Below are 17,637 nucleotides of genomic sequence, written 5' to 3' on the forward strand. Positions count from 1 at the left end.
ATCTCTATGCTGATGATTCTCAAATCTCCTTATCCACCCTGTCTCTGCTGACCTTGTTTTGAATCTACAACTGCTTATTAGACATCTCAACCTTGATGTCCCATAGACATCTTAAACTCCACATATCCAAATCTGTCTTCTGGTACTTCCACCACCCTGACATAGAACCTCATCTCCTCACACCTAGACTGTTGCAATACCCTGTGAATTGGTTTGCCTATCATTCCACTCCAATCCATCCTCCACTGAGCTACCCAAGTGATTTTCCTTATTCATTCATTCATTCATTCATTCATTCATTCATTCATTCATTCATTCATTTATTTTTGGGACAATTGGGGTTAAGTGACTTGCCCAGAGTCACACAGCTAGTAAGTGTCAAGTGTTTGGTCTGAAGCTGGATTTGAACTCAAGTCCTCCTGACTTCAGGGCCAGTGCTCTATCCACTGCACCATCTAGCTGCCCCCCAAGTGATTTTCTTAAAGCACAAGTCTGACCATGTCACACAATCTCCCTCCCCCAGTACTTTCAGTAGCTCCCTATAACCTCTAGAATCAAATATAAAATCCTGTTTAGTGTTCAAAACTTAATAACCTGTTGTTGTTCAATCATTTCAGTTGTGTCTGTCTCTTCATGACCCTGTGTACCTCCATCCATGGGGTTTTCTTGGCAAAGATACTGGGCTGGTTTACCATTGCTTTCTCCAGTGGCAGAGGTTAAGTGACTTGTCCAAGGTTACAAAGCTAGGAAGTTTCTAATGCTGGATTTGAACTCAGGTCTTCCTGACTCCAAGATCTGTGCTCTATTCACTTTGCCGCCTAGCTTCTCCTTAATAACCTAATCCCGTTATTTACCTTTCCAGTCTTCTTATACTGCCCTACTGCCCCATGATCTCTGCCTTGGTGTGGCAAGAGAATTGGGGAAAAGGAGGAAGGGTGACTGACATTGGGGGGCTAGGGAATCTGGACTCGGTCAGCACACACGCCCCCTCCTCAGTAGCCTAGAAATGCATGAACTCCTGAGGTGTTAGAACGAGACTCACCAGACTGTGCCGTGCACTCCTTCCAGGGGCCAAGGAGCCTAAGAAGAACCGGGACTGGGCCAGTCACCTGGGGAGCCCTTTCTCGGACTATTCCTGGGGCATGAGGGAAGACCAGATTAGCACTTATTTTTGTTAAACATTTTATCCCTGAAATAACAATAACATGTGAATGTGGTCCTCTTCCCTTTTTTCTTTCCTGATCTAACGAGAAGTAGAAAGCTGCAGTGGCTGTGGGGTCTCCATAGGAGCCCAGCTCCGTGAGCCCTTTCGGGGTAGCCTGGGGCAGGTCTGCAGACCAGCTAGCACCTGGGTGCCAGATATCTGTGCCTTCCTTTGAAAACCCTACATATATATATTTTTTTTTTCCTCACCCCACAAGTTAAGTTAGTGGCCCAAAGTTACTGTTTCTACCTCTGCATCATCTCCCCCATCAAACCCTTCTCTCTCGTCTCACAGCTAAACACTTCACTTCAGGTTCTTCATTGCTGTGGTCTAGACTGTTGCCTGCTAAATGTTCTCCTTGCCTCAAGTCTCTCCACACTCCAGCCTGTCCATCCTCCACACAGCTGCCAAAGTAATTTTCCATAAGTCCAGGCCCCACCATAACATTCTTCTTAATAAAAATTCAATGGCTCCCTATTGGGACAAATTATGAGCTGATCTACCTTTTAAAGCCCTTCATAATCTGGTCCTAACCTATCTTTCCAGTTTCATTGTTTATTACTTCTCTCCCCTCCCAACCACATACTTTGCGATCCAGCCAAACTGGCTTTCTCTCTGTTCCTTACATGGTACTCCAGCTCATGTCTCTGTGCCTTTGCACTGGCCATTTCCCATATCTGACATCCATTCTAATACTAACTCCTTCCAGGGGTGTCCTGGAACCAACTCATACCAGCTCTAGAGAACTGACTATCTAAATTTTTGATGTGAACACTTACAATTCAGAAATTAGCAGATTATAAATCAGGGCTTGGTTTATTGTTTTTTGATAGTCTAGACTTAATAATACAGATTAATGTGCTATATATATTTTTGATGGAGCTGGTTGTTAAATATTTACTCATACTCCTGCCTCCTTTGCAAACTACTGTATTCTTTCTATTTTCTTAATATTTGTTTGTGTATATGCATATATGTATCTATTTGTATATTGTCTTGTTTTCTCTCCAATTACAATGCAAGTTCCTAGAGAGTAGGGATTATTTCATTCCTTGTATTTCTATCCTAGCACAATCCCTGACACACAGTAGGTGTTTAATAAATTCCTAATTGATTAATAAATTGCTTCCATGCAGTGATACAAATTGTGCTTCATGTCTATCGTGCATTTCCTCCTCATCTCTCCCTTTTTTTGTTGTTGGTGAGGCAATTGGGGTTAAATGACTTGCCCAGGGTCACACAGCTAGCTGAGGCTGGCTTTGAACTCAAGTCCTCCTGACTCCAAGGCCAGAGCTCTATCCACTGCACTACCTAGCTGCCCCATAATCTCTCCCTTTTTTAATCCTTATTAAAATGCTGCTTCATCTTCATTAAGATCTTCCTTCATCTCTATGATGTAGATGAGGAAACTGAGTTTCAAAGAAAGCACACAGTAGTTAGTGATTAGAGCTGGGATTATCAGCCCATGTCCTTAGACTCTAAGTAAGTCCTGTTCCCTTTTCCCTGCACCATTCTGCCTCTATCAGTCTTTTCTATAAAGAAAAGAAAATATCAAGATGTAACCCATCATAATGTAAAATTCTGGAATTGAGACTCAGACTTTTAATTCCTTAGCCTAATTTTTAATCACAAAATATAGTTCCCTCTCTGACCTTAAACAAGTCACTTAATTTCTTGGGCTGGAAATTTGTTTCACTCCATCTTTTTGTGGGTTTTGCTGCTCTAGAATTTGTTTAGAGTCATTTTTCAAAGGTATTTGGAGGAGTTTGGGAGAGAGCTCAGGTGAGTTCCTGCCTTTACTCCACCATCTTGGTTCCACCTCCACTTAGTTTCTTTGGGTCAAACTTTCTCTATCTGTAATATAACCCAGAGTTGGACCAGATGACCTCTAATCAAAGGTTCCTTCAACTCTGTTTTAATGAAACAGACACATATCCTTGTCTTTGAGGTCATACTCAGAGTTTTTACAGCTTTACAATCTTTATAGAGTTTAGTGACTTGCCCAGGGTCACACAGCTAATAAGTGTCTAAGGTCAAATTTGAACCCAGAAAGATGAGTCTTCTTGATTCCAGCCCAGCAACTCTATCCATTGACTACCTAGCTGTCCCTGATAGTAATGATAGTAGTAATAATAATATATTTTTATTTCAATGAATTCAAAGATCATTGTTGATCATATAAGACTCATAGTGTGTGAATAAGTGCTTTTAATTGATAAATTAAGATTTCATATCCCTAATTAACTAGGAATAGGACTAAGTTAACTAGTTTCATTAAGTGAGTTTTAGGACTGTAGGCTGAGTTGTCATTGTACTCATTGTATCCTATTTGTGGGTGACCTTATCTTTACCTCTTCGTAGGAGCTGCAAGATAGGCTCCCAGAAGGTCAGCATCTTTTTGAAAATCTTCTTCATCTCCGACCAAAGAAAGGAACTTCTGAAAACTTGGAGGATCTCCGCTACCGCTGGATGCTCTATAAATCTAAACTCAAGGACTCCAGCCATTTACTAGAGGTGGGTGTCAAGGAATAAGAGCATTGTGGCATCCAAGAGTAAGCACTCGTAGGTAGATAGAAAAAGTCACATACTCTACACTGTTCCTCAGTCAGGTAAGCTGAGAAAACCACACTTTGAATTAAGCCTTCCCTGGTTATCCCTGCTCAAAGTAACTTTTGTCTTTACCAAATTCCAAGTATATCCAAATGTACATCTCATTTGATATTCAGTCCTTCAGTCGTGTCTGACTCTTTGTGACCCTGTGGGCCATAGTACACCAATGCTGTCCATGGAGTTTTCTTGGCAAAGATATTGGAGTGGTTTGCCATTTCCTTCCCCCATGGAATAAGGCAAACAGAAGTTAAGTGACTTGCCCAGGGTCACACAGCTATTAAATGTTTGAGGCCAGATTTGAACTCAGGTCTTCCTGAGTCCAGGCCCAGCACTCTTATCTGCTGAACCGTATAGCTCCCTATACATCTCGTTTGATATTTAGTATGTATTTTCTTGTGTTGTGACTTCTTTTCTCACATACATATATTTTCTCTCCACAATTATAAACTTTTTGAAAACAAGCACCCCCTCTATGTTTCCCTTACAGGGCCCTGCTCAGCAAATATTTGTTGAATTGATTAATTCAGTGCAAAAGAAGTTAGATTGAGAATAAGGAAACCTGAGTTCTAGGCCTAGTTCTCCACTAACTAAATGTATGAGCTAAATTAAATCAGTTTCTTAATCTGTAAAGTTAGAGATTGGACTAGAAGATATTGAAGAACCTTAAAGTTCAATGGTTTACATTCTGACTTCATCTTAGTTCATTCTTTGTCTGACCTTCCTTTTTACCAAGAGCGTAGTGAGTTTGGCCACGAGGTGTCAGTAGAATCAAAGCTATGCATGAGGCAACTGTGCCTTGGATTTACGTTATTAGAAAACAAGACCCACGGGGTTGTGCTCCTGATGTGTGTTAAAAAGCTCATTAAATCAAATTACCTGCTAGCTCAGGCTATCCAGATGACCAGAATTTTTAAGGAAACATTCTCCCAGCAAAATGAATATTCCATTGTAGGCTCTGTTGGGATTTTGAATTTACTTACTTTTCTTTTTTCTTCTTTCCCCACCTCCCTTTACACCTCCCTTCCTCCCGCCCTTAACAAACCAACAGGCTCACAGTCCTCTTGGGAAGCCAACGGGATTCAGAAAGGTATGGTACTTTCCTGCTACTCACTTCAATAGTACTGCCTGTAATGGTTACATGTGGAGTATCTGCTCTGAAATGTTTTTTTTCCTTGACTTTCTTGAAGATTTTTTAAAAAAGCCTTTTTTGAGCTGCATTATAAAAACAATCTATAAGGGTATGTTGGTAGGAGTTTTGTCCAAGTGGGATTTCAACAAGAGCTCTAATTAAGGGTTTAAATGTTTTTATTGATATGTTTTGTTTTTATATTCCTTTCCAAATATAACTATCCCTTGACCCTCTGAGAAAGCCATCCCATGTGATAAAATATAGGAAAGGTAGGGAGGAAAAAAAGCAGGTCAGTAAGAATAACAATCAACCAGTTCTGATAGTGTATGCAATGTTTTATGCCCTTAGTCGCTCACCTTTGCAAAAAGGGGAGGGATATGTATTTTCTCATCTCTTCTTTGAGTACAAGCTTAATTATTACAATTACATAGTGTTCAGTTTTGTGCTTTTTTGTTTTTTCCCATTTATATTATTGTGGTCATTGTGTACAGTATATTGCTTCTTGGTTTCACTTATTTCACTTTGAATCAGTTAATGTAAGTCTTTCCTTGCTTGTCTGTACTCTTCACATTCATTGCTCCCCATGGCACAGTATTATTCCGTTACATTCATGTAGCAACAACAATACAATGATAATAATAATAATAACAACTAATATTTTTATAATGCCTACTATGAGCCAGGCACTGTGCTAATTGCTTTACAAATATTATCTTATTTGAGGGGCAGCTAGGTGGCGCAGTGGATAGAGCACCAGCCCTGAAGTCAGGAGGACCTGAGTTCAAATCCAGCCTCAGACCAAACACTTGACACTTACTAGCTGTGTGACCCTGGGCAAGTTACTTAACCCCAACTGCCTAAGCAAAAAAAAAAAATATTATCTTATTTGGGGCAGCTAGGTAGTGCAGTGGATAGAGCATTGGCCCTGGAGTCAAGAAGACCTGAGTTCAAATCCAGCCTCAGACCATACACTCAACACTTACTAGCTGTGTGACCCTGGACAAGTCACTTAACCCCAGTTGCCTAAAAAAAACAAAAAAAATTATCTTATTTGATCCTCACAATGCCCTTGGGAGGGTGGGTGCCATTATTATCCCCATTTTACAGTTGAAGAAACAGAAGCAAACAGAGGTTAGGTGACTTGCCCAGAGTCACACAGCTAGGAAGTGTCTGGGGCTGGATTTGAATTCAAGTCTTCTTAATTCCAGGCCTTGTATTCTATCTACTGTACTATATAACAGCCTCTATTATATACCACAATTTGTTTAGTCATTCACAAACTGATATCTGTATTTAATGTTAACATTCTGCCTATCACAAAAAAATAGCTGAGAGACCTTGTATAGTCCCTCTACATAGACAGCCTGATATGAGAGAAAGAACCCTGAAATGGGAATTGGTAGACATAGATTATAGTCCTTGTCCTGACTCTCATTAGCTTTGAGATTTTGAGCAAGTCAGTTCCCTTGTCTGGGCCTCAATTTACTAATCTAATCTCTCTGGTCCTTTTCAGTTCTAACAGTTTATGAATCTAAGACTAGGTCTGACATCCTATGGTTCTATGATTCCAAGGTCCATTTCAATTCCAATTTTCTATATTCCTTAGGAACAAATGGTTTTCAATAGGTGTTAGCGTAGAAATTAGTTCTCTGGTTTCCCCATAAACCTGGATAAAACTATAATGAAGTTGATATGGATAAACAAATGAGTAAAAATCTCAAGGAGTACATGAAAAAAAAAAAGCTGATGAGATGGTTTTGCTGTCTAAGACTAACGCATATTTCAAAGTAATTATCAAAATTATATGTTACTACAGCAGTGTGAAGGGAATCAGGAAAGGAATTGAAATATAATCAAATACATTCAGAATGTTGGTATTTAATAAAAACTTTAGATAATAAATATAATAAACTATAGATAATAAAAGTCTGAGGAATAGGATTTATTACTTGACAAAAATACTGGGAGAATTAGTTAGCAATTTGGCAGGAAATGAATTTTGACCCACACCATATACCCCAGTGAATTCTAGCTGAGCAAAAAACTTAAATAATGACAAAAACAACTATAAAGAAAACAGAAGACATGGAATAATATATTTATCTAGGGTGTAATGGGGAGCTGACTTTTTCTATTAAATAAGTAGAATGAATTGTTAGGGATAATATAAATGTACTTTAATAAGCTAAAATAAAAGTTTTAATACAACAAAAATCATATTGTGAAAACAAAGGAACATATTGGGAAAATACTTATGGTATCTATTACAGATTAAAAACCTGACATCTAAAATATTTATGGAAATACTGAAAATTTGCAAAGGCAATTTCTAGTTCCTAGTGGATAAATGGTCAAGTGCTACAAAGAAACTTTTTAAAAGAGAAAATACAAATTGTGATTAATCGTGTGTAAAAATGCTTACTGATTTATAAAAATGTGAAAATACAAACAATAAATTTAATAATAAATAATAATTAACAATATAATAAACATAACAATATGTGATAATGATAGTAATAAATAATAAATAAACAAAAATAACCTCACACTCATCAAATTGGAGAAAATAATTTAAAGCAATAAAATTCATTGTTGGCAGGGTTGTAGAGAAACAGCTATGTTCAACCATTAATGGCAGAACTGCAAATTGTTGAAATCTTTTTGGAGAGCAATGTGGCTGTAAAGTTACATAAGTAATCATCTCTGAAGACATAATAGATTCAATTGTTGTTAAAATATCTTGCACAGAAAATTTTATTTTAATGTATTAAAGTACATCTTTCATATAGAAACAATAAAAGCTATCTGTTCAAAGATTTTTATAGTGGTATTTACAATTGCAAATACTTGGAAGCGACCCAGATTTGTTGTTGCTGTTGTTTTGCAGGACCTTTGATTTTGTTGATAGTAGAACTTCCAGGGTGTAAACTCCCTCTACCAATGCAGATCAGCAACTACTGTTCTGCAACTTGTAGTCTTAGAGAGTTTCCTGGGGCCACTGAGAGGTTCAGTAACTTGCTTGCCCCAGATCAGCCGGCCAATATGTGACAGAGGCTGAGCTGGGATCTAGGTCTCCTGACTCCAAGGCTGGATCTCTGTCCACTAAACCATACTGCCAATAACATATTATAAGGTCAAATAAATTGTGGTACAGTATTGTAATGAAATACTGTAATGCGATTAAGCTAATAATAGTCAACATTTATATAGAGCTTTAAAATCAGCAAGTATGAGAAAAATAAAGATATCTGGAAAAATTAATGGAATTATAGAAAGGGAAAATATTCAATATGACCACATAAAAGGAAAAATTAATGAAAAGGAGTAGACAAAGAATCTTGATGGAGACTTAGAGGTCATAACTAAAAAGTGTGACATTTTATATATTGAAATTCATTTACTTAAATGTAAATAATTACAAATTTAATTTGTTATATTTGATATTAAATTTTATATTTATATTTGAAAGGATTTAAAAAGGATTTAAAGAAAAGATTCTTTAATCAAAGAAAGAAGCTTCCTACATTGTTTTAGGATAGTACCACTTCTGTTATTCCCAAAGTAGTAAAAGCTCTTGAGTTCTACCCTGACTATGATATTCTCATTCTTCTAGTTAGAATGATCACAGACATTCAAAAGGGAAAAAATGTGCCTAGCGGATTTGGGAAATAAGGACAGATTTTTGTAGATCTCACTCTGAATTCTCATCCAAACTCAGATTTCCACCGATACATTCTCACAGCCAAGGAAGACAGCTTTCTAGGAGGTTGTGGGAAACTGATCCCCATACTCTTCAGAAAGAGAAGAAAAGCCATTATTCGTCAGCCTGATTACTCACGACTCTTTTATCATAATGTACATTTATGGGAGTACATGGAGGATGGACCATATGCATACTGTTATTCTAATGGTCTATTGTTTAACAGAAGAACTATTTTAAAAACTAGTTAACAGTTTATTCTGCTCCTTATGGCCACAAGAGGGAGTTGAGAGGGTGTTTATTAAAGAGAAAAAAGCATTGAACTTAATTATAGTCAGAAGATTCTAGATTCTCATTCCAACTGAACCACTCACTAGCTTTGTGACTTGGGTCAGCTTATTTCACCTCTCTAAGCCTCAGTTTCCTCATCTATAAAATGGGAACCGTAATACTTATACTTCACATAAGTATTATGATAGAAGTGCTGTATAAATGTGATCTATTCAATAAATATAATAAGGGTTGGCCCCTAAGGGTAGATCTAGAAGGGGCAACTTTTTCCAAGGGTTGAAGAGAGGAAAATGAATTGTTGGGTTCCTAATGTGGCTGTGACCTGTGCCAGCAGTTAGGCAAATACTAAGGCATAGGGAGGAATAGTCCCTTCCTGAGGAAGAAGAATGAAGTCTAAATCAGGATCCAAACAAGCTTAAACCATAAGGCCAAGCTGGGTTGGTGCCATGATTTCTTCAGCACACCACAATACAAGAAACTAAGAGAGAAGTAAGAAATAAGTTGAAAGAGCAAAGATTTAGGCCTGTGAAGTCAGTGCTACATCAGGAGGCAAGCTACAGGCAAAGCCATGATGCTAACTAGATGTCTCACTCAGCTTATTTCTCCAAATATTTGGTCTTTTATACATTACCTGCTGACATTTATGTGTTATTATGGTCACAAGACAGGCCTTTCAAATTCCTGACTCAGGTAAGACCATATGGCCATACACCTAGAGAGTAACCGGGGTTCCTACGTAGGCCAATCAATCTCTCTTCTAGGGTTGTTTGGATCTGCAAAACTGTATTCTGAAAACTTGTCCATTTATTTGGTTTTTTTTTAATCTGATTTTGTTTATTTTTTCTTAGTTTAATGAAGACAAGGTTGGTATTTTTCCAAAGGAATATTTTTTCTACAAAACTAAGGAAGTTATATAAAGTTATACATTATTATTATACAAGGAAGTTATAAAGTCTATACATTAACTAAACTTGAGACAGGAATCAGTGAATTCCTAGAATCATGAAAGAGATGGAAGATGTGATTACTTAGCTGTTTTCTGTCATCCATTAAAGATCATGGCAAATGAAAGTGAAGTCCAAAAAAGAGAGGGAGTGGTATCTATAAGCAATAAATCAAGGAGCTTTACTTTGATTCTTGGTAAAATTCTAGAATACAGTATTAAAAACATGGTTTATGAATGCTTAGTAGTGATCACTAAAAGCAGAGAAGACTTAAGGAAGACTTGAAGGACTGTTGTCTGGAACAGGGGTTCAATTTATTCTGCTTGGCCCCAGAAAACAGAACTAAGAACAACAGGGAGAAATTACAGAGAGGTAGATTTTAAGCTTGATATAAGAAAGACTTTCTAATAAATACAGCCACCAAAAGTATAATGATCTAACTTAAGAGGTGATGAGATTCCTTTCATTGGAGGTCTTCATCAGAGACTGACTGACCACTTATTAGGGATATTGTAATATTTGGTACAATACTAGTTGAACTAGAAGTCTTCTGAGTTCCCTTTCAACTCTTAGGTATTACAATTCTGGAAGCATTTGGACTAGTGGACCAGCCACCTGGATTCTAGCCCTGTTTCTGATTATGCTCTTATTCACTGTGTACATTTTAAAAAGTCACTTCATTTCTCTGGTGAAAGAATGAATGAAAATGAATGAAAAAGCATTTATGAAGTGTTTATTATGTGCCAAATGCTAGGGATACAAATAGAAAAAAAAGCAAAAGATTTCCTGCTTTCAAGGAGCTTAGCTTCTAATTGGGAGAGACTGTATAAAAAAGAATTCAGCTGGAGGCAGACATCTTATCTAGGTTGAATTAATTGATCCCTGAAGACCTTTCCAACTTAAACATTGTAAGGGTATTCTTGAAGGCTTTTCTAATATCTTCCAGCTCTCATGCTGAGAGATGTATGTGCTTATACAGATGTCTAAAGATTCTTTCCTTCTCTAAGGTTCTGTGGTTATGAGAGTAGAGTCATTATCTAGCTCAGATAAGTAATCTATAATTAGAATAATCTTGACAGCTATTCACCTCTATTTTGCAGCATATTCATCTCTGTTTGGGGAGGGGGCTCTGTTACACTGTTCATTCATAGATTAAGATTTTGAAAGAATTCTTCAGTTGGTGAGATATATTCAGTTCCCTGAGATCATACAGATTACTCTCTTCAGGTGACTGTTCTAAAATTCTTTCTTACCAAGTGACCAAGTACTACAGCAAGTCCCCAAATAATTCATAAATTATCATTTGTGAGCACTCTGTCCTTAAAAACTGTTACTGAACTCGTCTAACAGAGATACCCAGGTCATACATTTATAGCTCATATTTTCATAGTGTTTACAAACTGCCTTCCTTAAAATTACCCTATATATGGTAAGTAATACAGCAATTATGACAGGTTTCGAGTTAAGACCTCCGAGGTCATTTAGGTTAAGCTCACTTTACAGATGAGGAAACTGAGGGAAGTTAAGTGACTCACTTGTGGTCCCAAAGGTAATGTCACAGATTAAGAATTCCAGAATTAGCAATTGTGTAAGCCCCTATTCCAACCTGGACCTCTACTCCAACTTGAAGGCTGTCTCTGAATCTGAAGGGGTGACCAAGGCACCATCCTTATCATCCACATTAGTCCATTTTTATCCTAAAACCAAACCGATAAGCTTTAATAATAATAATAATTCACATTTATATAGACAGCTATGCATTCATCATTTCATTTGATCTTCACAAAAACCCTACTATTGTTATCCATATTTTACATGTGAATAAAGTGAAGCTCAGACAGGTTAAGGGATTTGTCCAAGGTTGTCCTACCAATTTAAGAATTCCTGTTTGTACTCTTTCTAGGTGTGTCCCAAAGGGATCAATTCTCTTAAACCCTTTGTGAATACACATGGGAGTCAACATCCAAAGGCATTCCTTTAAATCCCGAGAGCAACACAAGACTTGTTGTGGAGGTTGGCTTTCAAATCTTCCTGAAGAGATCAGTTGTTCGTAATTAGGTGGTAAATGAACCCAGCTCCTCATTTTGTAGTTGATACTAGGCAAGAGGAGGGTTTGCCTAAGGTCAAGGATGAGAAGGGGAAGGAGAGACAGGTAGGCAGATGATAGAAGCAAGACAAAGAAAGTGAATGAAAGGAGAGGGGTTACAAGCCGATCAGGTTCGGGTCGTATTAGAATCATGAAACATCATTTCAGGAAGGAACATTAGAGATCATCTAATACAACAGCTCAACCTTCTAAAGTCCAGGGCAGGGTCCCACACTACCATACCTTCTTTTGCTCTGCCTTGATTTTTTTCTTGGTTACCAGGCAGTGTTGTTCAGTGGAAAGAGCATGGATTTGGTACCAGACAACCTAAGCTCAAATCCAGCCTTTGTGACTTCCTACCTATGTGACCTTGGATAAATCAGGTAACCTTTCTGGTCCCTAGGTTATTCTTCTGTAAAATTATGGGGTTAAACTAAATAGTCTTTGAAGTCCTAGATCTGTGTGGTACAGGAGTAAGAATATGCACTATAAAGACAGAGAACCTAAGTTCAAACCTTGCCTTTGGTATAACTACATGTGTGACCTTGGGGAAATCACTTAACTTCCTTGTGTCTCCTCTTAGAGCCTCATTTTCCTTATCTATAAAATAGGAGAGGGGGCAGCTAGGTGGCACAATGGATAGAGCACCAGTCAGGAGGACCTGAGTTCAAATCTGGCCTTAGACACTTCCTACCCATGTGACCCTGGGCAAGTCACTTAACCCCAATTGCCTTAAAAAAAATAGGAGAATGGACCAGATAGCCTCTGAGGGCCCTTCCAGCTCTAACGCTATCATCTAATAATTGTAACCATCATCATATTCTGCCTCCTCGTTTTATCAAGAATCCTGGTTTTTTTAAAAATAAAACTGTAATTTCCCCATTTTCTAACCCCATTAGCCTGTTAGGGCCAGGCCAAGATAGAAATGGGGCAAGTAGAGTAAAAGCTGTTTTGAGCTATTGTACACTAATTAAAGAAACCTTTGCCAGCTTCCATACAATTTAGAGATCCTGGCAGGTCTCCACAGGGACTCATGTTCTCATTCAATGCAAAGACACTGGTGGGGAAAAAATGTTCTGTTTCCAGATGATTTTATTGTATACATTCCTAAGGTTTACATTTTCATGGGTGTGTAATTTGGCTTGGGGTGGTTTGTGTATGTTTGTTTACTGGGTGGCAGCAAGTTCGATGCTATCTTCAAAGGCTACATTCATTCTTGCCAACATATATATATATATATACACACACATACATATATATGCATATACATGTATGTATGTGTGTGTATATATACATATACACATATATACAAGCACATATGTGCGTGTTTTTGTGTGTGCACTAAAAAGCTGAGTTGTTTTTAATGAACAGCCATTTATCAATTTTCCCCCTTAATTCTAACTTATTATGCTCTCTTGATATGTCAACAAATTCAGTTTTATTGTTTACATAAACAAAATCAGTAGAATTTATTAAATGTTCCAGGTCATCAATGTAATCAGTAGAAGCCAAAAAAAAAAATAATAAAGCACAGTGACATGATTTCATCACATTTAAAAGTCATGGTTGAGCCTTGAGTGGATCAAATTAATTCATTTACCCGCAGAAATAGACATCACATTATACAAGGTGCATGTTCCATTTGTAATGATCATTATGGTGTTTAAGTCTAGTCTACATAATAAGTGAATGAAAAACATTGATTAAACACTTAGAAGCTAGGTGGCACAGTGGACAGAGGGCCTGGCTTGGAGTCATGAAGACCTGAGTTCAAATGTAGTCTCAGATAACTTCCTAGCTTTGTGATCTTAGGAAAATCATTTAACCCGTTTGCCTCAGTTTCCTCACCTTTGAAATGGTAGTATTAATAGTACCTATCTTCCAAGGTTGTTGTAAGGATCAAATAAGATAATCATTGTAAAGCACTTAGCGTAGGGCCTGGCACATAGTAAACGCTATATAAATATTAACTTTTATTACTGTGCATGTGTCAGGCCCCAGCTGTAGAAGATAAGGAGGATGGACAGAGTATAAGTGCATGGTTTTGAAATGGCCAGTAAGTGATATTGGTGGCCTGACTCTGGGCAAGATAAGATGAAAATTCATGTATCACAAGTTCAGGGCCCCATATTACATACGCTGTTTTGTAGGAGACAAGAGCAAAGCCCAGGGCTGTGTATTCTTGTCTGTGATTTTATGAGATGCAGTCATGAACAGTGGAGAGAAGGAGAAGCTATGTAGATGGTAACACACTCTGTCGATGGGAGCTGCTGTTTGTTGCTCAGGGGTTCCACTTGGAACCCCAGCGTTGCTGACTTACAAGTTGCCTAGGCTCAAACTCCTTTCCTTGGCTCTCCCCTCATAGCCATCCATACCAACCTCATCCCTCCTCTTGCTTACCTTCCTTCCCCTTCCTCAGCTGAAGTAGCCAGAGCCCATCTGGGCCGCTCGACTGCTCACACAGCTAATGAAAGGGGAAAAGGGAATTACTCACTTTATTCCTTCCAGTGAGATGGAAGATCGCCAGGCTTCACCATGTGCCCTGATTCTATACCTGGCACTGTCCTCTGACCTACTAATGTAATTTAAGGATCTCTGGGCCTTGCCATCTGAGCTAGGCTGAGTCCGCAGGACTTCCTGGCCTTTTTCTCTACCCTGTAGCAGAGCATTATTTTATGTGTTGCCTCCTCCAATTAGATTGTGAGCTTCTTGAAGCAGGTACTGTCTTGGTGTTTCTTTGTATCCCAAGGCTTAGCATCTATTAAATGCTTAAAAAAAATTTTCAGGGGCAGCTAAGGTGGCACAGTGTTTAGAGCACCACCTCTAGAGTCAGAAGGACATGACCTTACCTAACCTTGACCTCGGTTCAAATCTGGCCTCAGACACTTGACACTTACTAACTATGTGACCCTGGGCAAGTCCCTTAACTCTGATTGTCTCACCAAAAAACAAAAAACAAAAAACAATCATTTATTCATTCTCTTACTTTTCCATCGTGACTTCTGAAACTCCAGTTCTATTCACAAACTACTCTTCACCTAGAAATACTTTGCATATATTCTGTATTTGCTTGTGTGTGTGTGTTTCCATCTTTCCAGTAGAATAGAAGCTCCTTGAAGGCAGGCACTGTTTTATTTTGTCATTGTGGCCCTACCATTTAGCACACTGCCTGGCATAAGTTTGCATACTAGATGATTGTTGAATTGAATTAAATTATCACGAGGCTTTTGAGAGTAGTGGTTTCAGGTTTACAGTTTTTTGGGATAAGTTTAGGGAAAATATGGAGATGAACACGATGTCAGATATTGCCAGTGATTGAGGGTGACATTTTCCATAACTCAATATTTTCAACACTTCAAAGATCTGTGATTCTAGCTACTCTCTCTACCAATACTTATTGCAACTCCTTTATGACTTCATGGATGGTTTTCAGGAGCTGAAATTTTTATCACCCCATAGCCAGACTCTTCAAATTTAAGCCATGTTGGCCTTCAGCAAACATGCGAAGACTCCATAAACTGTTTCTATATTCAATGATTTTCCAAGCAAGTAGGACCTGCAAGAACTTGTCTTTGTCCTTTCTTTTTACATTTTTCCTTTTTTTAATTTGTGGAATAAAACAAGCATTTCCTTTCTGCATTGTGTATTTACATTCTTGAGGCAGGATAGCACAGAGGACTGAAAGCAGACCTTGAAGCCAGACAGATCTGGGTTCAAGTCTTATCTCTGTCTCTTAATTCTGAGACCCTGAGCAAGTCATTTAATTTCTCAGTACTCTAGGCTACATTTTTTTTTTTTTTAGGCAATTGGAGTGACGTGACTTGCCCAGGGTCACACAGTTAGTAAGTGTCAAGTGTTTGGTCTGAGGTTGGATTTGAACTCAGGTCCTCCAGACTGCAGGGCCAGTGCTCTATCCACTGTGCCACCTAGCTGCCCCATTCTAGGTTACTTTCTAAGAGTATCATGGGTAGAACATTGGTCTTGGAATCAGAAAAACCTGAACTTGAAGCCTTCCTCAAACACTTAGCAGCTGAGTGACTCTAGGCAAATCATTTCAACTCTTACAGTCTTAGTTTCCTCATCTGTAAAATGGGGTCACTAACAGCGCATATCTCATAAAATTGTTATAAGGATCAAGTGAGAGAGTATGTATAAAGTGCTTTGCAAACCTTAAAGTATTATATAAATATTAGTGATAATCATTATAAATTGAAGAGAGGGTTCTGCCCTGCATTGGTAGAGAGAGTTTCTTCACCTGGGAGTTCTTTTTTTTTTTTTTTTTTGGTGAGGCAATAGGGGTTAAGTGACTTGCCCAGGGTCACACAGCTAGTGAGTGTTATGTGTCTGAGGCTGGATTTGAACTCAGGTTCTCCTAACTCTAAGGCCAGAGCTCTATTGACTGCGTCACCTAGCTGCCCCTTGGGAGTTCTTTATACCAATGAAACCACAGGTCCAGTGCCTATCTCTATGTTTACAACTACCATTTTTAAAAATGGTAATATAATCTTGAAATTTTCATTAAACATAATTAACATTTATTGAGTGTCTATTATGTGTAAAACACTGTACAAGACACTAAGGGAGATAGGGAGAAGGCAACGTAGTAAAGGAAGAGAAAGGAACAAGCGTCTATTAAGTACTTTCTATGTGCCAGACATTGTGCTAAGCACTTTACCAACATTGCCTCATTTGAGCCTCACTCAACCTTGTGAAGTAGGTACTATTATGTTCCCCATTTTACAATTGAGGAAACTGAAGCCTCGAGAAGTTAAGTGACTTGCTGAGGATCACATATCTAGTAAGTATCTGAAGTCAGATTTAATCCCAGGTTTTCCTGACTTCAGGCCCAGCGTTCTATCCACTGGTCCACCTAGGGACATGGACTTCTGAATCAAACAATATGGATTGATTCAGATTCTGCCTTCTTCACTTATTGGCTCAATAAGCTTTGACAAGTACCTAAACCTTAACCTCCCTGGGCCTCAGTTTCCTTATCTGTGATGGTAGATATCATGGTGATCTCAATCACTGTCACCAGCCTCACAGGGTTGTTGGCGGCTCAAATGAAATAATATATTTTTAAGAGCTTTGTAACTATAATGCATGATAGAAACATAAACCACTTTTACCTCCAAAGTTTTTGGTTTCATTTTTCTGGGTTCTCCTTCCACTGGTGCAGGTCTCAGCCCCTTTGTTGATGGTCCTTATGACTGACCAAAGGAATCATAGAATCACAGGATCAGAGAGCTAGGACTAGAAGAGACCTCAGAGGTGACTTCACTGAGTCTAACCCTCTGAGTTTATAATTGGAGAAACTAAGGCTTAGGGAGATTAAATAACATGTAGTAAATGCCAGTTGCTTGGGCTCAAAAAATATCATCACCTGCTATCCACCTTCCCCTCCTCTACCTTAGCCTACCAGTAGGCCTCAATTGCCATGCTGGAATAGTTACTACCAGTGATAGGCACCCTCTCTTGACTGGATGCTTCCCTCTTCCCTTCCTCAATTCTATTGGAGGTAATCCTGAATCAACCTTTGAAGCCGCCACTCTCTTCCCAACAGTCATTAGTGGGAGATCATCTGCCCTGACATTGCTGCGTGAGGTCCTCGTGGCCTTTCTATTTGGTCTACTGGCTTTCCTGCCCAACCTTGAGTACCACCTTGCATTTTCA

The 17,637-nt window shown here is 38.4% G+C and overlaps 1 protein-coding gene across 4 annotated transcripts in view; it reads left to right on the forward strand.

The window, feature by feature from the left end:
• The window catches only part of SYNE3 (spectrin repeat containing nuclear envelope family member 3), a 175,226-nt gene that overhangs the window by 137,403 nt on the left and 20,186 nt on the right, over positions 1-17,637 (forward strand). For 3 of the 4 annotated variants that reach the window (XM_027856572.1, XM_027856575.1, XM_027856574.1), the window contains 2 exons: positions 3,566-3,718; positions 4,863-4,901. In XM_027856572.1, coding sequence (XP_027712373.1) covers positions 3,566-3,718; positions 4,863-4,901 — 192 coding nt within the window. The remainder of the gene's footprint in view (positions 1-3,565; positions 3,719-4,862; positions 4,902-17,637) is intronic. The other variant, XM_027856573.1, reaches the window with a different exon arrangement.

This window comes from Vombatus ursinus, unplaced genomic scaffold (assembly GCF_900497805.2).
Source record: "Vombatus ursinus unplaced genomic scaffold, bare-nosed wombat genome assembly UNPS02011572.1, whole genome shotgun sequence".
Taxonomy (NCBI): domain Eukaryota; kingdom Metazoa; phylum Chordata; class Mammalia; order Diprotodontia; family Vombatidae; genus Vombatus; species Vombatus ursinus.